A 23,154-nucleotide genomic window follows, 5' to 3' on the forward strand; every position below is an offset into this window, starting at 1 on the left:
TGCTTCGCTTGAGGATCTTCACACATGCCGTTCCTTCTCTTCAGGACGCTCCTTCCATCCTCGTCAGCTGCCTACTTCTCAAACACCAATGTGTTCTTTATTTATTTATTTATTTGAGACAAGGTCTCGCTCTATCGCCCAGGCTGGAGTGCAGTGGCGCGATCATTGTTCACTGCAGCCTTGACCTCCTGGGCTCAAGCGATCCTCTCGCCTCAGACTCCCAAAATGCCTGGATTACAGGTGTGAGCCACCGCGCCTGGCCCAACATGTTCTTTAATACAGTTCCCCACTACCCAGGACACCTCTATCACCAGATTTATCAAAGGTGTGCATAGACTTCTGCCCGACTGCACTGGGCTCCCACTGAAGGCAAAGGGCAGTTCACACCAAAGTCCACCCCCAGCTCAGGGCCCGATACAGTAAAGGAAATCAGGAAAAGTTTATTGAGCAAATGGATAGGCTGGGTAAGCCAGAGAGCTCTTCTCCCTGTGAAATTAAAGTGGGCCTGAAGATCATGCAAGTCTGATTTCCACTGGTTTAGGGAATTTCCCTTTGTTTCCCCAGAGGACCACTGCTCTGATGGGATCTCCCTAGGGCACTGGGCTAGGGTCAGGTCACACAGGAACACTCCCGAGTTCTTCCCTGTCAGTCTACCTCTCTGAAGAACTGTCAGAAGAACGCCTTCCCTGCCTTCCCCTTCCTACTCTGGAGGGCTCTGTGAGAAAGGCTACTCTGAGATAGAAAATAGGGCCCATGTTTGCCTCCTGTCCTCTTGGAGGTGAAGAGACCTGAAGGGTAAGGGGGTGTGGAGGTTGTGAAGGCGGGAAGGGGGTAGCCCCTTCACCAATGTAAACAAGGATGTGGGTTCTGCGGCCACACTCTCCCCCGCCCTCCCCAGCGGCATTTCCAGCAAGTCACATGTCCTGCGCACAGGCTGGGGGCCCCCTGCTGCTGCCTTTCTTAGAAGCCAGGACCACAAAGCCCGCACAGTGAGCTGCTTGAGGAGCTATTTCTGTAGGCTGAGCTTGGGGTACTGGGAGGCGGTGCTGTTGGCAGCTGCAGTAAACAGGAACAAAGATGAGCGTGAAGGGGTTAAATAGGGGTTGGTTGGCCAGGCTCAGAGAGATAGGCTGAGGTGATGGAGAAAGCCCATCTCCTATGGAAAGGTCAATTGTCATTTCCAGGCCTGGGAGTTCTATCTTCAAGAGCTAGATGCCAGATGCAGGAAAATGGGGGAAAGAGAGGAGACCATGGAACAGGGAAGGGATCTGGGGGAAAACCCCCTGAGGGTCCCATTTCTCTGCTACTGACCCCTTTGGCCTGGCAGAAAGGCTCTGCTGCCTCCTAGCTGTGTGGCAATGGATAAAGCCTTTAACCTCTCTAAGCTGAAATGTCCTCGTGCATAAGGTAGAGACAGTAACTCCTCTTCCATTTGCTGGGTGTTGTCAAAACTACACAGGAGGTTTGCCAAGCACCTAAGGCACAGTAGGTGGTCAAGAAACAAGAACATCATTTGTCATGACGACAATGATTCCTTCATATTGCTAGTTACCCACAAGTCAGCCAGAATGTTGCCATAACCACTTATGAAGCCCTTCCTCATTTCTGTTGCAATTGCTCAGTCAGAGGAAAGCCCCAAATGCAGACCTAGGATGCATGTCCTCTCCTGGCTCTCTACCTTTAGTGAAACCAAAGGTCCACAAGTCTACCTCTAGGCCCTTAGTTCTAACAAAACTTCAGCAGTTAAATTAATATCAAGTTAACAATACAGGCTTCATAAAACAGGGTCCTAAACTATGGACAAGTTATGACACTTCTTTCCTTATCTGTAAAATGTAAAATACCACCTTCTCTCCTCAATCCTACGACACCACTGATAGGTGATACGGTATAACATGTACCTAATCACAGCTTTTGGTGGGGAAATATATCACACTGATTATAAGGTATATCCTAAGTGTGGAATCATTAATGTGGAAGAAAATATACATCTCCAAATCAAGGAAAACAGCAATAGTAGGACCCCAACAAGGGAGAATAGGATTTCTCCAATAACATAAGGCAGGAAAAGCATCTAAGCACGGAGCTAAACACATAGGAAGTAGTCAACAAGAATTCATTTTTGGCCAGGTGTGGAGGCTCACACCTGTAATCCCAGCAATTTGGGAGGCCAAGGCAGGTGGATCACCTGAGGTCAGGAGTTTGAGACCAGCCTAGACAACATGGTGAAATCCCATCTCTACTAAAAATACAAAAAATTAGCCAGGCGTGGTGGCAGACGCCTGTAATCCCAGCTATTTGGGAGGCTGAGGCTGAAGAATCGCTTGAACCCGGGAGGTGGAGGTTGCAATAAGCCAAGATCACACCACTGCACTACAGCCTAGGCAACAAGAGCGAAACTGTCTCATAAAAAAAAAAAATTCGTTTTTCTGACTTTCCTAGCTCCACCTCTGTCCTCCAGAAAGCCCTCCTCTTCCCAGAAGGCTGGCACACAGGGCTGGGGGCAAGGCATGACTTCCCTGTGGAGGGGTCTGAGGTTGGGGGGGATGACCTGCAGAGGTAGGGGAATTCAGAGAACTTGTTTTGATAGAAACTGAAACTTCTCCTGCTGACGCTGCACTTGTGGGCAATCTGCACCTGTTCTCCCTTCCCAAAGGCCAGCTGGAAGGGGGTCCCCCACCATTCTGCTTCTGTTCCCATCTCCAACTGGGCTCAGAAATCCTCAGTAAAATACTACAATTGGTCCCATACCAAAGACTTTTCACACTCCAACTCATTCTACCCTTACAAAAACACTCTTACTTTACCCAGGAGACACAGAAATGTGGCAAAGCTGGCCTGGGATCACACGTTTAGCGGGGTGAAGGGGAGGCCAGGCTCTCAAAGGGTAACTGCTGGCCCCAGCTGATATTACCACCCTCACCCCAATCTAGCCACCATCTTAGTTGCCTTACTCCCTGGGGCAGGACCTGATCTTGTGTGCCTCAGTTTCCACACCAGCACAAGCAGGAATCAGCTAGAACTCAGGAAAGGCATGGGAGTGGGCAGAGATTATAGCTATCAGGGGCTGTATCTCTCCCTAGGGCCACAGAGGCCAACATGAACATTACCGTCCCCATACACACCCTACTTCTTTCCTTTTTCTGGACACACAGAGACACCAGTGTAGAAATGCACATGTGTATACACATACAGCAGAGCCTGCCAAAGATGCTCCCTGAGGTCAAATGCTCACCCAATAAATCCCACAACAGAGAACTATCACATTCAATGAGTAGATGCCCCTGCCACTTCAGGAAAGACTGAAGATAAGAGGCTCTACAAACTGAGGAAACCCCTACCCCACCAACCTCCTTCCTAGCCTCTGGCAGGGTAGGTGGAGGGCAGGGAAAATAACCAAGAGCTCTAACAGACTAGCCTCAACCTCTCTCCTCTGCTGCCTGGGAGAAGTCCTCATGTAACTAATGTAATGTAACCAATAATGTACCCAGATTTATGTTAAGAAGCAAGACATGAGAGCCTGGATTATCTTCCTATAGGGCCCTACCATTTGCTTTAGAGACATCTGAGAACCGCCTACTCCCCAGGTAGCTGCCTGCCTGCCAGAAGAGCCACAGCAAGTTCCGCTAAGGGCAAAAAAGGAAGCTAGGTGTCTACAGGGAACCTAAAAACAAACCACACAAATGTGTGTACACACAGCTGCAGAGGGAGACAGGGACCTGGTCTGCTCCCCACTACCATCCTGGTCCAGTGGAACCCTGGCCCCACTGAGAACAAATCTCCTGAGGAGATAAGCCAGGACAAAGGTCTCACTTGTCTGTCCTTGTCTGTCAAGCAGCCGTGGTGTGACCTGGTCTGTGGTCCCAACTACCCCAACTAGCATACCCTCAGTGGGAGAGACAGAAGAACTCATCCCCCTGGAGAGTCTGGTTCCTGAGATGTGTGCTCCTCTGCTCAAGGATTCCCACTGCAAGGATGAGAAACCTGAAGGATACAAGGGAGATACAAGGAAGCTGGTGTACAGGAAATGGCCCATGGGAATCTTCTTCTTTCTGAGGCCTGGTTCAACCTCAAATACCAATGTTCTGACACTGGTTGTATGACCTAGACAGGGTAGGGTCTTGGCTTTCTCTTGAGGCCTCAGTTTCCCCATTTATAAAACAATCAAAATTGACCTCAGATCCACCCCTCCTAGTGCTGATGGTCCATGTTCCAAGACCAAAAGGCACAGAAGAGTGGGCCTAGCCAATGTTTCTGGGCCTCATCATGGTAACATGCACAGCCCTTGCCACTCCCCCATGGCCCATGTAGAAACAACCATGTGGCCTCCACTCTGCCCACAGAAACTAGCACCAGGACCCTGGTCAGGGTTAGAGGTTTCTGCTGAGTCAAAGCCACATGGAGAGAGGGAGCAAGGGAGAGATGCAGAGTCACATTTCCAGGAGGAGGTTATCTGAGCGTAACAGGGACAGGGTGGGCCACAGGATACCTCTGAGGCTCAGGTTCCCACCTCCCCTCCACCCAAGCCTTCACTGATGCTCATGAATCCCCAATAAGAGGAGGTGGGAGAGAACTGAGTGCAAGCAACGGATATTGGTTCACTCAGGGGAACCAATGGCAGGCAGGCAGCTACCTGGGGAGTAGGCAATTCTCAGAAGTCTCTAAAGCAAATGGTAGGACCCTATAGGAAGATAATCCAGGGGAACAGAAGGCAGAAACCCACTTGCCTCAAGAGGCCCAACAACAGAGGGCCATGTGCTCCTACTTGGAGGAGGTAAGGTCCAGAGATGTCAAGGAACACAGTCAAGGTCATCCAGCCAGTTGACAACCAAGCTAAGAAGCTAAGGATCCTAGGATCATAAAAAGAATGTGTCGCCGGGCGCGGTGGCTCACGCCTGTAATCCCAGCACTTTGGGAGGCCGAGGCGGGCGGATCACAAGGTCAGGAGATCGAGACCACGGTGAAACCCAGTCTCTACTAAAAATACAAAAAATTAGCCGGGCGCGGTTGTGGGCGCCTGTAGTCCCAGCTACTCGGGAGGCTGAGGCAGGAGAATGGCGTGAACCCGGGAGGCGGAGCTTGCAGTGAGCCGAGATCGCGCCACTGCACTCCAGCCTGGGCGACAGAGCGAGACTCCGTCTCAAAAAAAAAAAAAAAAAAAAAAGAATGTGTCCTGGCCAGGTGCGGTGGCTCACGCCTATAATCCCAACACTTTGGGAGGCCAAGGCGGGTGGATCACAAGGTCAGGAGCTCGAGACCAGCCTGACCAACATGGTGAAACGCCATCTCTACTAAAAAACACAAAAATTAACCAGGTGTGGTGGTGCACGCCTGTAATCCCAGCTACTCAGGAGGTTGAGGCAGAAGAATCGCTTGAACCCGGGAGGCAGAGGTTGCAGTGAGCCGAGATCACGCCACTGCACTCCAGCCTGGGCGACAGAGGGAGACTCCATCTCAAAAAAAAAAAAAAAAAAAAAAAGAATGTGGGTCCTTTGGACACCTCTAGGTTCCCAGGCCAGTTCTGGCTAATGGCCCTGAGCATGTCATTCCCCTTTCTATGCTTCAATCTTTTCACCTGTCTCATGGGATAATGATCCAAGTTTTGCAAGTGAGCCTGAAGCACCCAGCTGAATGTCTAGCACAAAGCAGGGGTCAAGGAAACAGTGCCCTCTATGTTTGCAACCCCCCACTCCAACTCCAACTCTCTGCTCCACGTTCCTTCCACTATTCAACACATGACAGGAAGTCAGCCTGTAGGGCTTCACACTACAGCCTAAGCTGACTGCCATCTGTCCCCATCCAGGCGAGGCTGGAAACTGGGGGGTGGGGGGGGCGGGGTGCCGGGCAGCAAAAAACCCAGGGACAAAGTCCCCTTCCCAGGCACATGTATTTATGCACTCTGCACCAAGGAAACCTCCAGATAAGGTCTAGAGACCAGGGGCCATGTACTTCGGGGGAGAGGCCACAGGACCTCTGAGGTTTTACAGAGAAAAGCCAAAGGCAGCCCAGTCAGGGGAAATGTGTAGCCATAGTCCCGATAAGGAAAGGCCTTCAACCTGCTGTGGTCAGCTCTTCCTGTAAGTAGAGGCCCCTTATACTGAAGGCCCCAGTGGGAGGAAGGGTCGGGAGTATTTGGGGAGAAGAGCTAGATACACAGATACACACACACACACACAAATACTGCTCTTGATACGAGTTACTACAACAAGCCAAGTAGCCCCAAGAGTCGGGGGTATTTGGGGAGAACAGCTAGATACATACACATACACACACACACACACACACACACACACACAGAGCTCTTGATATGAGTTACTACACAAGCCAGGTCCTTACTAGCCAGCCCCGAGGCTTACCCTCAATGACTGCCCAAGACTCAGATGCCTGCTGTACTCTCTGATCCTAACTCCACCAGCAACCCTACTTACCCCACATCCAGCCTGAGGTCTGGACACAGGGCCTTGCACCTAACAGGCCCCCACCTATTCTTTCTTTGCCTTTCTTTTGTCCAAGATGCCCCGAAACCCAGCTCTTCCTCTGGGAAACATCCCAGGAAAAACACAAACTTGAGACAGAGGGGCAGGAGGGGTAAGTTTTTTCCCAGTCCAACAGAGCCCACTGCCTGAGCCTCGTCTGCTTGGCAGAATAGAGAGGAGACCACTCACTCCACCCTTTCAACAAACACATGTGACTCTGAGGCACCACTGAAAACGGCATCTGGGTTTTACAAATGCTACTGTTCCATGAGGGTCTACTATATGTGTCAGGCACTAAAGGGATTTACCAAAGCAACTTCATTAAATCGTTACAACATTAGGGTCTTTTAGCCCCATTTTATAGATGAGGAAACGGCCTCAGGAAAGAAGAGCTGCTTGCCTAAGGTCATACCAAGAATCAGGGGTGCAGCCAGGGATGGAGCCTGAAACACTCCAGCCCACCAGTAGATATGGGGGTTACCCACAGACAGAGAGAATAGCAGACCAAGAAGGAACTCAAAGAGGCATTGAGAATCAACACCATTTCACAGACGGTAAGACCAAGGCCAAGTGTCACAGCAGTTATGAGTCAGGGCCAGAACTAGAAGGTAGGTCTTCTGACTCCCAGCTCAAAGCTCCTATCAGAGGGCACTTTTCCTTGGTAGGTATCAGAGCACCAAAGGGAGGATCAGGGTCACATTACCAGCTTCCCCTTCACCCTAGCACAGGACCTCACAACTACTTGTGGGGTCACAGATTCAGAGCCAAAATGGCCTCAAAGATCCAGCTCAGACTGGATAACTGATGGTATTAAGGCATTATTAATTCTGTTAGGTGCAGTAATGGCATTTTGATTAAGTTAAAAAGAAAAGAGTAAGTCTGTATCTGTCAGAGAAACATACAGAAATATTTACGAATAAAATGATCCAATGTCGGGGTTTTGCTTTAAAAATACTCTTCTTTCAGGGGAGTGAGAAAGAGTGGGCGGGATAGTGATGAAACAAGGCTGGCCACGTGTTGACTATTTTGAAGCTGGATGATGGGTACATGAGGGTTCATCATTCTACTTTTATGTAAGTTGAAAAAAAATTCTATGACATAAGAAATTTGTAAAGATCTAGTTTGGTAGCCCCCATATATACAGATTGAGGAACAGAGACCCGCAACACACCAGAGATGGGATCTGGGTATAAACCTAGGGGTCATACAGCCAGGGTGGCAGCAGTGTGCTATGGTTAAGAGCATGGGCCTCAGACTAATCTAATGCAGACACTGAATCCCAAGTCTACCACTTATTATTTTACTCCAGACAAGTTACCCACCATCTCGGAGCCACTTTTCTCATCTGACAAATGGAAGCAACAATAGTCCCTACACTCACCTAGCTCAGGGGGGAATCAAAGAGGTTTCCTGTAGCACCTGACAGACCAATGTGTCCCAAAGGATATTATTTTCTTTATCACTCTTCTTGCTGTTATTATTCATATTAATCTTGCACCACTACAACGTCTCAAGACCCACGGCTAGAGGTCAGATACCAACTTGAGGCTGGAGCCTGGAGTCCCTAAAAGATTAGCTAGCTCTGCCTCAACCCTGTCTCAGGGGCTATTCCTGGTAACTGGGACACAGCTTAGGGGCAGCCCTAGGCCCTTAAGGACTAAGGCAGAGACTCACCTACAGCCCGGAAGAGACAGGCGCCATCCTCCTTCATCTGCTTGATGATGAAGCCCTTCTTGTCTCGTAGGGCCTTTTCAAACCAATGCTCCTGCTGGAGGGAAGAGGTGGGGGTCAGCAACAGGGAAAACCTATACTCCATCCCCAGGGCCCCGACCTCAAGCTCCCGAGAGGCCTAGGTCATTGACAGAGAGGACGCTGGCCAAGGTAAAGTTCTCAGCCCTGTGTGACCACTCCATGCATGTGAAGTAGGAGACTCTTTTAGGGAATCAGTTGCTGAGTGAAACTAAGACCTGCTTCCAAAAGGGTCCCAGGTGCCCTGAGAACAGTGGCCCCATCTGCCTTATGACTTTTGCTGACCTTGCAGGGCCTTGGCCAGGGAGCCACATTGCCCCAGGCAGCCAGAGACTCAGACCCAGCAAGTGCCTGGGTGGAGAATGTGGCTCTACCTTAAGGAATTTCATCTAGGAAAGGTGGTGAAGAGGGAGTAACTGGCAAGAGCCTAGATCCTGAACCTGACAAAGGGCTAGAGGATTCCAAGATATGCTGTAGGCTGGGCGCAGTGGCTCACGCCTATAATCCCGGCACTCTGGGAGGCCAAGGTGGGTTGATCACCTGAGGTCAGGAGTTTGAGACCAGCCTGACCAACAAAGAGAAACCCCGTCTCTAATAAAAATACAAAATTGGCCGGGCGTGGTGGTGCATGCCTGTAATCCCAGCTACTTGGGAGGCTGAGGCGGAAGAATCACTTGAACCCAGGAGGCAAGAGGTTGCAGTGAGCCGGGATCACGCCATTGCACTCCAGCCTGGGCAACAAGAGTGAAACTCCATCTCAAAAAAAAAAAAAAAAAAAAAAAAAGATATACTCTAGAAGGCAAAAGTGTGCAAACAATATTCTCATCTGTGACTGAACACATTTAACAGATAGATATCTACACACATATACATATGTATGTATACAAACACACATACACAAAATTGGGAAAGCTAGACAGCAAAATATTATCCCTAAGTCCTGGTGTTACCAGCGATTTCACTGTACTTTTCTTTTATAAAGGTACACTAAACCCAAAAAGCTTTGAAAATCAAAAGCCTTTAGCGAATTCATTTGGCATCATAACCTGACCAGAACTGACAAGAATCTATCCCACTTGGGGTGAATATTCAAATATTTCAATGCAGAAAACATACAGGTGTTTGATTATGAGGTGCTGCCTCAGACCCTGCTGGAGGTGTTACGTAATACAAAGTATACACACCAGGTGAGTTTCATAAATTCTGAATTTTTCCTAAATTCCAAAGCACATCTGGCACCGTGAAGGTTCAACTTAAATGAACCTGTACAAATGCATATTTTTGGATTAAAAAAAAAAATGACCACATAACCTCTTAAAACATAATTTTCATTTCAAAACAAAACCAACCAGAAGCAGCAGACCTTTCCTGGGCCCCTTACGCCCTCTGCTGGCTACCAGAAGCAGCCAGCCTGACCCAGCAACAGGGCTGCAAACTACAGGATCCCAAGCCTGCTCCTTGGGAACACAGGCCTGCCCAGGAATTTATAGGATCTGGGGTATCAGAGACCAGGACATAGGGGCCCACCTGTCCATAAGGCCATTTTTCCCCAGCTCAGGCAAGGGGTGGAACCCATCCCCTAGGAAAGCCAGAGGAGAAGCATCTCTGGCAAAGTTGTAAGCACAAGGTTTGGAAGGCAAGAGCTCTGGATTCCAACCCCAGCTTTGTCACAAACTTGCTGTCCGATATCAGTCTCAGTTTCCTATGGAATGCGGGATATGTTGATCTACCGGACAGAGCTGTCAAGAGGTTCAGAGGAGTTTCAGGACCTAAAGAAGCTTTGTAAATAACGTACCATATACTGGGGGAAGTTGTCGCCAGTCACAGAAGGGGAAGAGATCAGCACGGAGATTAATGTACAACTGAGAGGCCCTCAGCAAATCCTAGGTGAATAGCAGGACAGGAGGGGAGGAAGAGGTGACAAGGGAATACCCGGCCAGCCCCGTCATCAGGGCCCACACCCCAGGAAGATGTGGCTGGATTTCTAGAGATGACAAAGGCACCTGGAAGCCCTTAATGAGCTTCCATGCGCAGCACAAGGACTTCTGTTTGTGCACAACATTCCAGTGGTCCAGGTGGCCCTCCTTGCCCCCGAGCCTGTGGATTAACACACTCCAGCCAGTTATGGCCAAGTCCATCCTGGCCACACAGGGTCAGCCATCTCCCAGAGTCATGGGCCTGCCCCAGCCAGGGGTCTCCAGCAGGGATGGTGCAACCATAACTATAGTCCCAAACCTGACACAAGAATGGGTTCTTAAAAAAGAACACAGAAACTTCCTGCCTTTGGAGAGAGGGGGAAAAGAGAGGCGAAAAGGAGGTCAAACAGGAGAGGGGCTCCTACTTATCCATCTAAGAAAGATTTACCAGGTAGCTACTCAGTAAGATACCGGGCTGGGCAGTGAGGACAGTGAAATGAATCAGACTTAGTCTCCACTCCTGATAAGCTCACAAACTATTTAGCAGAGGGGCAGGGAAACAGGTAACCACCACAAGCTATGAACAAGGCTGTGAAAAAGGTAAATACCAGGTGTTGTAAAACAGAAAGAGGCTGGGCACGGTGGCTCTCGCCTGTAATCCCAGCACTTTGTGAGGCCGAGGCAGGTGGATCACTTGAGATGAAGAGTTCAAGACCAGCCTGCCCAACATGGTGAAACCCCGCTTCTACTAAAAAATACAAAAAAAATAGCGGGGCATGGTGGTGCACGCCTGTAATACCAGCTAATCAGGAGGCTGAGGGAGAAGAATCGCTTGAACCTGGGAGGCAGAGGTTGCAGTGAGCCGGGATCCCGCCACTGTACTCTAGCCTAGGCGACAGAGCGAGACTCTGCCTCTGCCTCAAAAAAAAAAAAAAAAAAGAAGAAGAAGAAAAGAAACACAGGCTTTAGGTCAGGCGTGGTGGTTCACAACTGTAAACCCAGCACTTTGGGAGGCCGAGGTGGGCAGATCACCTGAAGCTGGGAGTTTGAGACCAGCCTGACCAACATGGAGAAACCCCGTCTCTACTAAAAAATACAAAATTAGCCGGGCGTGGTGGTGAATGCCTGCAATCCCAGCTACTCAGGAGGCTGAGGCAAGAGAATCGCTTGAACCCGGGAGGTGGAGGTTGCAGTGAGCTGAGATCATACCATTGCATTTCAGCCTGGGCAATAAGAGCAAAACTCCGTCTCAAAAAAAAAAAAAAAAGAAAAAAAAGAAACACAGTCATCAAGGCTAGCACCTGAGAGGAGGTGCCACCTGACCAAAGGATTAAAACACCAAGACCTCCAAAAACGCTTGCTAACTGGGTGAGAAATGAAGTTACTTCTGCCAAGAAGTACCAGGGATGCCTGGAGCCCAGCAATGAATTCAGTAGAGCTAAAGTTCTGGGTAGTACTAGGCAGGTAAGCAAGGAGGGCCAGGAAGAACGATGAACTCATATTAACTGAATACCTGCCCCATGCCAGATGCAAAGGGTGATGTCACCTCATTTAATTGTCCTGACCACAGCCCAGGTGGCAAGAAACATTACCCTCACTTTACAAAGGCAGAAAGGAGGCCAGACATGGTGGCTCACGCCTGTAATCCCAGCACTCTGGGAGGCCAAGGCGGGTGGATCACCTGAGGTTAGGAGTTCAAGACCAGCCTGGCCAACATGGCGAAGCCCAGTCTCTACTAAAAATACAAAAAATTGGCAGGGCGTGGTGGCGTGTGCCTGTAATCCCAGCTACTTGGGAGGCTGAGGCGGGAGAACTACTTGAACCCAGGAGGTGGAGGTTGCAGTGAGCCGAGATCGCACCATTGTACCCTAGCCAGCCTGGGTAACAGAGCAAGACTCTGTCTCAAAAAAACAAAAAACAAAAAAACAAAGGCAGAAAGAGAAAGGAGCTGGAGTTTGGATACCAGCAAAGCCTAGTATAGAGGCAACACGGAAGGCTCCCATGAGCCACAGCATAGAGGACATAGCTCTCAGCCCATCCATGGAATATCCTGGTTTGTCTCTAAACATGAAAGAGAACTGAATAGCCCCTTGCACTGCAGGGTGTGGGTCCTGGGGCAGTCAAACTGGCATCCAGGCTTGGATCTAGAGGCTGGACTGCTAGCCACCCACTGACTTTGGCATCAGCAGCCTGAAGAGTTTGGGCTCTGGCCCTTCTCTTTCTCCCTTTGGGGAGAAAATGTTGCTCAGGAAGGGCTGGTAGGGGTGGGGGGTAGGGGATAGCTCAGCCATAGATAAGTTTAAGCTCCAACAATGCCCTGGTCTGAGGAGATCAAGTCCAGGCTGTGAACTGTGGGAAAGTCCCTCCATATCTTTGAGCCTCCACAAAAAGGCTGAGTAAAGCTCCGTAACACCAGAGGATCCCAGGAGATAAGGCAAGATTCTGTAACCTAGAAGTCTAAAGGCCCAAGTGAAGTTGGAGCAGCCGGCTGTGGAACCCAACTGACTTAGGTTCTAATCTAGCTCCACCAATTATTAGCTATGTGATGAACTGCTCTGAGCCAGTTTTCCAATCTGTGAATGGGGATACCAAGCCTCCCAATAATAGGGATGCTGGGCAGACTCAAATATTACAGGGCTTTGCCCAGTAAGAGACCACTTAATGAGTTCCCTTCCTTTCCCCAGGAAGGAAAAAAGCCTCTCTAGTAGGCTGATTAATAGCCACGCAAAGATATCAAACCCTAACCCCCCTGGAACTTGTAAATGTTACCTTATAATGAAAAAGGTAGAGCCGGACGTGGTGGCTCATGCCTGCAATCCCAGCACTTTGGGAGGCTAAGGCAGGCAGATCACTTTGAGCTCAAGAGTTCAAGACTAGCCTAGGCAACATGATGAAATCTCATCTCTACGAAAAATACAGGCCAGGCATGGTGATTCACGCCTGTAATCGCAGCACTTTGGGAGGCCGAGGCAGGTGGATTGCCTGAGGTCAGGAGTTCGAGACCAGCCTGGCCAACATGGTGAAACCCTATCTCCACTGAAAATACAAAAATTAGCCGGGCGTGGTAGCAGGCGCCTGTAATCCCAACTACTCAGGAGGCTGAGGCAAGAGAATTGCTGGAACCTGGGAGGTGAAGGTTGCAGTGAGCCAAGATCGCACCACTGTACTCCAGCCTGGACGACAGAGCGAGACTCCATCTCAAAAACAAACAAACACCAAACATTAGCCAGGCATGGTGGCTCACACCTGTGGTTCCAGCTACTCGGGAGGCTGAGGCTGGAGGATCACTTGAGTCCAGGAAGTGGAGGGTGCAGTGAGCCAAGATTACACCACTGCACTCCAGCCTGGGTGACAGAGGCCGGCCCTGTCTGAAAAGAAAAGAAAAGCCCGGGCACAGTGGCTCATGCCTGTAATCCCAGCACTTTGGGAGGCTGAGGCAGGTGCATCACCTGAGGTCAGGAGTTTGAAACCAGCCTGGCCAACATGGCGAAACCCCATCTCTACTAAAAATACAAAAATTAGCCGGGCGTGATGGTGGGTGCATGTAATCCCAGTTACTCGGGAGGGTGAAGCAGGAGAATAGCTTGAACCCAGGAGGCGGAGGTTGCAGAGAGCCGAGATTGTGCCTGGGTGACAAAGCGAGACTCTGTCTCAAAAAAAAAAGAGAAAATAAAAAGTGTTTGCAGATGTAATTAACTTACATTATTAAATCTGGAGATAGGGGGTTTATCTTGGAGTATCAGGTAGGACCTAAATGCAATCACAAGTGTCCTTATGAAAGAGAGACAGAGGGAAATTCAATACAGACAGAAAAGGAAACCAAATTTACAGAGAAGGCGATGATGAAGATGGAAGCAGAGATTAGAATGACACAACCATAAACCAAGGAATGTTGGCAGCCACGAGAGGCTAGAAAAGGTCTAAATTCTCCTTGAGAGCTTCCAGAAGGAGTGTGGCCCTGCCAACACTTTAATTTGGAAGCAGTGAAACTGATTTTGGTCTTCTGGCCTCCAGAATTGTGAGAGAATAAACCTCTGTTTTTTGTTTTGTTTTTCTTGAGACGGAGTCTCTCTCTGTCGCCCAGGCTGGAGTGCAGTGGTGCAATCTCAACTTACTGAAACCTCCACCTCATTGCAACCTCCAATCCATCTCCTGGGTTCAAGCAATTCTCTGCCTCAGCCTCCTGAATAGCTGGGATTACAGGCACCCGCCACCACACCCAGCTAATTTTTCTGTTTTTAGTAGAGATGCGGTTTCACCATCTTGGCCAAGCTGGTCTTGAACTCCTGACCTCATGATCCACCCGCCTCAGCCTCTCAAAGTGCTGGGATTACAGGGGTGGGCCACCGCACCCAGCCAACTTCTGTTGTTTTAAACCACCTAGTCTGTGGTAACATTTGTCACAACAGCCACAGGAAACTAACACACCCCTCTTGGTAGCACTCCTTGGTGTCTGTTCCCTAGTGCCTCAAGGATGTGAGACAACATGGCATGGATCCCACTCTGCAGGGTCCACCTGCCTACCATCCTCCAGAATAGGAGGTCAGAATTAAGGCAGCAGGGGCCTAGAATCTCCCTTCTCAGCATGGGAAACTACTGACCCTGCCTATGGATGGATGAGCTGCCACTGAAGCAGGAAGGGGGCAAAAGATGGCAGCAGCAGTGGCAGTTCATGGACAGATGTCTTCCCTGAGCCCATGGCCAAGAGGTGTTTAGCATTCTGGGACTCACAGCTCTGTCCCAGCAGCCCTGGTGCCAAGACCACCCCCTCCAGCAAAGCACCCAGGAACACTAGCCTGGCTCCATGGACAAAACAGGTGAGCTGTGCACGGTGGCTCACACCTGTAATCCCAGCACTTTGGGAGGCCGAGGTGGGTGGATCACGAAGTCAGGAGATCGAGACCACCCTGGCTAACACGGTGAAACCCCGTCTCTACTAAAAATACAAAATTATTAGCCAGGCGTGGTGGTGGGCTCCTGTAGTTCCAGCTACTCGGGAGGCTGAGGCAGGAGAATGGCGTGAACCCGGGAGGTGGAGGTTGCAGCGAGCTGAGATGGCGCCACTACACTCCAGCCTGGGGGACAGAGTGAGACTCCGTCTCAAACAAAACAAACAAACAAAAAACAAAAAAAACCACAGGCAACCCATCCAACGAGAAACATAGACACAATACTCTCTAAGGACCAACACAAGCCCTCCAGGGCAGAAGGGGACAAGCCCAAGGCACCAACATTTGGCTAGGCCACTGAGGGCAGGGGGATTAAAAACCTCCAAGATCGCCCGGGTGCGGTCGCTCACACCTGTAATCCCAGCACTTTGGGAGGCCAAGGCAGGCGGATCACCTGAGGTCAGGAGTTCAGGAGATCAGCTTTGCCAACATGGTAAAACCCCATATCTACTAAATATACAAAAATTAGCCAGGCACGGTGGCGGATGCCTGTAGTCCCAGCTACTCGGGAGGCTGAGGCAGGAGAATCACTTGAACCCAGGAGCCGGAGGTTGCAGTGAGCTGACATTGCGCCACTGCACTCCAGCCTGGGCAGCAGAGCGAGACTCCACCTCAAAAACAAAAACAAAAACAACCCAAGATCCTGTTATTCAGTAATAGAAAGGAATGAAGTACTGATACATGCTACAACATGGATAAGCCTTTAACATATTATGCTAAGTGAAAAAAGCCACATAACAAATAACTGCATATTCTATTATTCCATTTACATGAAACACCCAAAATAGACAAATTAAGCCAGAAAGTAGATTAGTAGTTGCCAGAGGCTGGAAGGGGATGAGGAAATTGGGGGATCATGGCTAAAGAGTGCTGGATTTGGCCGGGCGCGGTGGCTCAAGCCTGTAATCCCAGCACTTTGGGAGGCCGAGACGGGCGGATCACGAGGTCAGGAGTTCGAGACCATCCTGGCTAACACGGTGAAACCCCGTCTCTACTAAAAAATACAAAAAACTAGCCGGGCGAGGTGGCGGGCGCCTGTAGTCCCGGCTACTCGGGAGGCTGAGGCAGGAGAATGGCGTAAAAACCCGGGAGGCAGAGCTTGCAGTGAGCTGAGATCCGGCCACTGCACTCCAGCCTGGGCGACACAGCGAGACTCCGTCTCCAAAAAAAAAAAAAAAAAAAAGGAGTGCTGGATTTCTCTTTAAGGTGATGAAAATGTTCTAAAATTGACTGTAGTGATGTGATGGACGCACCGATCTGTGAATATACTAAAAGCCACTGAACTGTACACTTCAAATAGGTGAATAGCATGGTACATGAATTACATCTCATTAAAGTTGTTAAAAGAAACACACCCAAGGGCTCAGCACCAGCCAAGAAGGATGCTGAACACTGCTTGAAATGTCCTACCACAACCCCCAAAGGCCAAGGGGTCCCACTTAAAACTTTCATGAAGGGTGAGGGGAGTGGCAACAGGGAAGAGACTATAACTTGCTTCAGAGCAATGAGTCCAACCTCCCTCCTCACCACTACCCATTTCATGGAGGGAGAAACCAAGAACCAGAAAAGGGAACTGGCTGAAGACCACACAAAAGCTTACTGCAGAAACAGGACTGAAATCCACATTGCCTGGGAAAAGACCCCTTCCTGCTTTCCCACCAGCTAGCTACCCAATTCCAGTTGGGGTAAGAAGAACCCAAGAAATCAGCAGGTTCCTAGATGCCAAATGAAGGGCTTTTGCTACCAAAGATAGGTTACTAGGAGTGGACAAAGGCTCCTAGGAAGAACGAAGATGAACCTGGGGCAAACTGCCCATTCTGGGCAAGAGGAAGAACCAGTCAAGGTCCAAGGTGAGCAAGATCAGACACACCTGGGCACGGACAAACTTTTGCAAAAAGGGCAGGTGAGGGGGGAAGTAGTTTACCTAAAGCTATAAAGCAGGTAGGGAGGAGGTGCTGAAGTCTGGAAGGTGATGAGAGAATTGAGGGATGATGGCTCAAAGCTTGCCTTGCTCCAAAGCCCCAACTCCACACACAACTCTACCTCCACACCACTATCCAACAGGCCTCCTGACAGGAAATCCCACTAAGCTTGTTCATTACAACAGGGCTGCCCACAAAAAAAGGCTGTTCATCCACCGTGAGCCTCACACAAAACAGGCTGCTTGTCCTGCCCACCAAGCTTGGATGGCTGAGAGGGAGCCAGGATGAGAGGGAAGAAACCCAGTTCCTCCTCAAAAGACATCCACCATTCTTTGCCACCTCCAGGTCCAGAGAGCTTTGGACTGAGTTCCCTAAAATCCCAAACAACACCTGACCAGCATCTTGCCTAGCCAGTGAGGAAACTGAGGCCCAGAGCGCATAGGTAGAACCTACCCTGCTTCATCCAGCAAAGCCCTGAAAGACCCAGAGTTGGAACCCAGGCATCAACTAAGGTGCCACGCTCAGCTTTTTCCACCACCTCAGTTCACATGCCCCTTCTCAAAAGAGTTCTGTAGGGTCTCCAAACTCAGGATGCTTACAGGCCAACCTTTTCATAGAGCAGACTCTCAGCAAGACAGCCATGCCTGGGAACCCCTGACATCACCACCCACCCAGCACCTGGACCCCACGGTGCCAAAGACTCCTAAAGGAAGTAGGGATACAAAAGAATCAGGACAAAGAGGAAGCCCAAGTAGTCAGAACCCCAGAATCGCCATCCAGACTCCCTCTTAACGAAGCCTCTCTTCCCAAGGGATCCAACTGACCTCCAGGCTACAAACACCCCTAGTGATAGTTTAGGACCAAGACTGGGGTGGCAGGAGGAATCTTCCCTCTTCTCATCCCCAAAAGTTCTCAAGTTGGACCACGTGAGGCAGGGAAAAGAGGATCACCTTATTTGTCCCAAAAAGTGTGGGGACAGAAAGCCTCTCCTGTCATTGGGAAGGGCAGGTTTCATGAACCCACAGAACTTGATTTTCATATTCTGTTTTTTAATTAATAAAGATGAGGTCAGCCGGGCGCAGTGGCTCACACCTGTAATCCCAGCACTTTGGGAGGCCGAGGCGGGCAGATCACGAAGTCAGGAGATCGAGACCATCCTGGTGAACACGGTGAAACCCCATCTCTACTAAAAATACAAAAAAATTAGCTGGGCGTGGTGGCGGGCGCCTGTAGTCCCAGCTTCTAGGGAGGCTGAAGCAGGAGAATGGCGTGAACCTGGGAGGCGGCGGAGCTTGCAGTGAGCGGAGATCGCGCCACTGCACTCCAGCCTAGGCGACAGAGCGAGACTCCGTCTCAAAAAAAAAAAAAAAAAAGATGAGGTCTCACTATGTTGCCAAACAGGTCTTGAACTCCAGGGCTCAAGTGATCCTCCCGCCTCAAGTGATCCTCCCGCCTCAGCCTCCCAAGTAGCTGGGACTACAGGTATGGACCACTATGCCCGGCTTACTCCCATGTTCTTATGGGGACAAGTATAAGAGAGGGACTGCAAGGGGCACACTGCAAGGTGTTTTTGAGTTACCATGGCAGCACAGGATGTTCTTTCTCTCTGTCGATGGAACCAGGGATGTATGGCTCCCTGTTTCTAGAGAAGGAAAGAAACTACCCAACCACAGAGAGAAGAAATAACTGGTCCTGACACTTGAGTACAGATGGCTTATCGTGCCAGAATTAATGATGGGAGGAAGGGAGCAAGAACAGGGAGCTCAAGACAAGGCTTGGGGCCCCTGTGAAGTACAGAAAGATTTACCTGAGCCAAGGGGAAAAGGAATGTGGGAGGAGAATTTCCCCAGAGTGGCGATGTCCCAAACCCCTTTCCTGTCCCTGGGAAGAAAAAAGCTTGTCAAAAGCAGTTCAAAACTTATTATATGATCTAGAGGTGAGAAGCAAGCATAGCTAGGTCAGGGAGAAACTCTGAATCGCTCCTGGTTTCAGAAGGGAGGCTCCAGACTCCATGTCCCCAGGACCTGACAATCTTCTCATAGAAAGGAGGAGGATCTTCTTGGCCCTGGCCACGAGGGAGCTCAGGATAAGGGGTTCATATGACCCTGAAGAGCATCCAGGTCCTTCTGTCCAATGGGAGAGGATGACCTCACGTTCCTCTCCCGGTACAGAAAGGAATCCCTGGTGTGGTAGGGGGAGAGCCTCATGCCCAAGTGGGAGCCAGGCCCCAGTCCCTAAGGCAAACGATATCTTGTCCCAGAGAGGAAGCTCGGGCCCAGACTCTTTTCCTCAGAATCCTACTCTACTCATGTCCCGGAAAGGAATTGGGAATCTGAGGCCCAAGTCCCCGAGGCAGGAAATCTTACATCCCTAAATGACCCCTATGACTAGGGTGTATGTATGTTGTCTGAGGTGAGGTGACAGTACCCTAAGGACAGGTTCAGAAATCAGGTCCTAAGGTGGGGAACAGGCCTTCGCACACCTGAGGTAGGATTCAAACCCTTGGAGGTAGACTCAGGACCCTGTTCCACAGGGATCCTTTATCCATGCCCCAAGGGAAGGGTCTCAGGGCTCAGGCGTCGGGGGAGGAGTCCTCCTGTTTCTCAGGGGTACACCTTAAGTTCCTTGAGGAGGAAGCTCAGACCTTACCTCTAGACACACAAGTCACCAGGGTATGTATGAGTCTCCCATCCCTGAAGGAAAGCTCAAGTGTCCTTGGCAGAGTGGGTCTCAGGCCCTTAAATGTAGGCAGAGATCTGTAGGGAGGCCCCAGACATGATCTCTGGGATCCCATGTTGCCCATGTCCCCTGAGGAGTAGTCTCAGGCTCAAGTTCCCAAGGCAAGGGTCATATGTCCCTGACAAGAAGCTTAGGCCCAAAGAGGGGAGGGCCTCAAACCCCTGTTACAAAAGGGAAAATGAGATACTGTATCCCCAAGGTATGTTTCAGTCCCTTATAATTGGGGTAAAAAGGTCACATATGCTTGTGGGGTAGGGAGTCTCGGACCCCCAAAACCACTCAGACACTAGTCTTAAGAAGAAGAATCTCCTAAGGCTTCACCTTGTCTGAGACCTTTGCAGCAGAACACCACGCCCCCAAAGAGGCCTCAGACTCGGTCTCTAAAAACCTCAGTCCATAAGCAGATAGATCTTAGGCCCTAGGATCCAACGCTGTGAGTCTTCATTTTCCTGAAGAAAGGTTCAGGCCCCTGGTGGGGGTGCTGAGGGCCCATCTCTTCTTACAAGAAGCTTAAGATCCTGAAGAGAGTCAGGGCCTTGTCTCCGAAGAGGTAGGTCTCAGCCACTGATAGGAAATGCAGACCTTTGTCACTCAGAAAGCGGATGAGTCTCTTGTACTCAAGTAAAGCTGCTGGTCCTTGGGTGTTGGTTTCGGTCCCTGTCCCCAAGGGCAAGGGAATCATATCTCCCTGCGAAAAGTCTTACATCCCTGGAAAAAGCTTAGAAGATCCCTGTCCTTAAAGGGTGTGTGTGTGTGTGTGTGTGTGTCTGTGTGTGTCAGGACCTTGATTCTACAATAAGGACTCTCAGGCCCCTGAAGACAGACTTAGGACCCTTGAGGTCTCAGGTCTGGCTATTCAGTGGTCCTGTGCCGTGTTACCTAGCGAAGCAGGAGAGGACTGTCCTACATGCAGAGTGTCTTAGACTCTTGAAAGGGCTTAGGCTCCTTGGGGATGTTCAGACCCGATCTCTGAGGTCTCCACCTTATTTGACTTTCCTGGAGGAGGAATCTCAAACTTCTATCCCAAAGGAAAAGAGCTCTTAAGCCACTGAACACAGACCTAGGTCTTTTGGAAGACCTGAGACTCCTGCTCAAGAGGGGCGCGATCCTACCTGTGTCTCTTGGAGAATTCCCACCTATTGGCCCTACAAGATGAGGTCCCAAGGACTGAAATGACGATTACAGACCCTAAAAGAGGCCTCGGATCCCATCTTTAAGTCTGCCACCTTATCGTAGACCTCTAGCCCCAAATCCCTGGAGGGGAGGAAAGAAGGCATCTCACACCCCTACCACCAGAGAAGACTATCAGGCCCAGTGAAAACGCCTAAATCCCTTGGGGCGATCTCAAACAGCCTTCCTTGAGGCTCTTCACAGTCTGGGGGTCCCATCTGCCGTAGCCGCCCACCCCTCATCCCGCAGCTCTTACCTGCTCGACAGTGGCAGGGTCCATAGCCTCGATGCGTGCTGCAGCCGCCTCATACTCGTCCTCACTGTTGTAGCCTGCGCCGACCTCCTCACGCTCGGGACTGCCCCCGCCAACCGCGCCAACCCCGGGAGCTTGACGTCGCCGCTTGCTGTGCCCAGGCCCGGAGCAGCAGCCGCCCACGCCTACGGCACCACCCACACCCACCACCACGCCCGCGGCACCCACACCCGCCGCCGCTGCGCCCAGCGCGTCGCCGGGACCGCCGCCGGGACCACCTGGGCCCCCGCAAGGAGGTGGAGAAGCCTGTTGTGGCCGGGGACCCGCCACTGCACCAGGCGGCACGGCCAGCGCCCAGCGATGAAGTGCGCCCGGCGGTCCTGGTAGCGGGCCTTGAGGCGGTGGCGAAGCTCGCGGACGGGCCCCCACGACGCCGGAGTCACGGTCGCGATCGCCGCCGCCCACGCCCGTGCCGCCGCCGCCCACGCCCACACCCCCGCCGCGCCGCGGCGCCGGGGGCAGCGGCCCGGGCGGCGGCGGCTCGTTGGCGGGGTCGGCGTCGGGAGGCGGCGGCTTCTTTTTGGGGAGTATAGTCATGGCTGCACCGCCGAGTACCCCCCAACAAACCCGGCGCGAGGCACGCCGGGAGAGAACCCGGATGAGGGGGGGCTAATGTAGTGCGCTAAGCACGACGGGAACGGCGAAACCCGGATAAAGGGATCGCGGCACCGGTTCGAGAACCCTCGGCGGCGGCGGCGGCGGCGGCGCGCGGGTCACGCCGGGAGGAGAACCCGGATGTAAAGTCCAAGATGAAGGCAGTGCGGCGAGTTTGTCGGAACCTTCTCTCCAAGTCCAGCAAATTTATTGCTACGCTTGTTCCGGCCTTCTGCTTCAAAGGAAACAGAACCAAAACAAGCACCTCTTCGCTCCGCCCCCTCGCAGGTTCTTGCACTACCGGGTGGGGCCCCGGGGCGCTGCGCACGCGCGCCAGGGCACAGCCCCGCCCCTTGCTCGGAAGTACGTGGGCAAAATCGCCGCCGCAGCCACAACAATTGCGAACACCAACCAATTGAGCAGCTGCGTGGGTCCTCGACGACGCCCACGGGCCAATCACAGGCGAGTGCTCGCCCTCCGGTGCCCTCCGTCTCAAATTTCAGTCAAAGTCGACACCCTGGTTCCCAGCCTTTCTCCCCGTCGGTCCCGTCTTGCTCTTCACTTTTCTCCCCGAAGCTCTGACTCGCAGTCGTCGGTACTGCGGACGGACAGCGTGGCCTGTCCCACGTACGACAGGAAAAACACCTCCCCTCCAGGCTTCCAACTTGAACGCTGTCAGCCGGAATGACTGGAAAACATCAACACTCCCAGAGCATAGCATTCCCCTGTAGCGTCACTTCCGGTCCCACCCACCTACAAATATCCTTCCGGGGGAGGCGGACACCGCTTCACCCCGGCAACAGCCTGAGTTCTGCGGTGATTGGCTAAAAGACGCCGTCACTCGCGTCATACCGACCAACCTTGGGACAGACAAGCACCGTGGGGACAGTGGTTGTTTGGGAAACAGACACGCCTTCTCTGGCACCACAGCACTCTCGCCCTCGGGTTGACCTCCCCGGCCCTATGGCTAGTGCGCAGGCGCGGCCCAGCCTTTTTTTTTTTTTTTTTTTTTTTTTTTTTTTTTTCCCCCCCTTCTAATCGAGACGGGGGTCTCACTCTGTCGCCCAGGCTGGAATGCGGTGGCGCGATCATAGCTCACTGCAAACTCCAACTCCAAGGTTCAAGCGATCCTCCCGCCTCAGTCTCCCGAATAGCTGGAACCGCAAGCGCGCACCACTACGCCCGGCTAATTTTTTTTTCACTTTTTTGTAGGGACAAAGTCTCGCTATGTTGCCCAGGCTGATCTCCACCTCCTGGGCTCAAGCGATCCTCCCGCCTCGGCTTCGCAGAGTGCTGGGATTACAGGCGTGAGTCACCGCGCCTGGC

At 51.3% G+C, this 23,154-nt stretch overlaps 1 protein-coding gene across 16 annotated transcripts in view; it reads right to left on the reverse strand.

The window, feature by feature from the left end:
* The window catches only part of OTUD5 (OTU deubiquitinase 5), a 36,798-nt gene extending 14,238 nt beyond the window's left edge, over positions 1–22,560 (reverse strand). For 8 of the 16 annotated variants that reach the window (XM_015127383.3, XM_015127382.3, XM_077988719.1 and 5 more), the window contains exons 1-2: positions 21,178–22,560; positions 8,151–8,244 (exon numbers count right to left, since the gene is read on the reverse strand). In XM_015127383.3, coding sequence (XP_014982869.2) covers positions 8,151–8,244; positions 21,178–21,771 — 688 coding nt within the window. In that variant the 5' untranslated portion in view covers positions 21,772–22,560. Of the gene's footprint in view, positions 1–8,150; positions 8,245–18,819; positions 18,894–21,177 lie in introns of all 16 variants that reach the window. The other 8 variants (XM_077988722.1, XM_077988721.1, XM_028842465.2 and 5 more) reach the window with 5 other exon arrangements.
* Positions 22,561–23,154: the final 594 nt, after the last annotated feature.

The sequence above is a fragment of the Macaca mulatta genome, chromosome X (assembly GCF_049350105.2).
Source record: "Macaca mulatta isolate MMU2019108-1 chromosome X, T2T-MMU8v2.0, whole genome shotgun sequence".
NCBI classification, from domain to species: Eukaryota; Metazoa; Chordata; class Mammalia; order Primates; family Cercopithecidae; genus Macaca; species Macaca mulatta.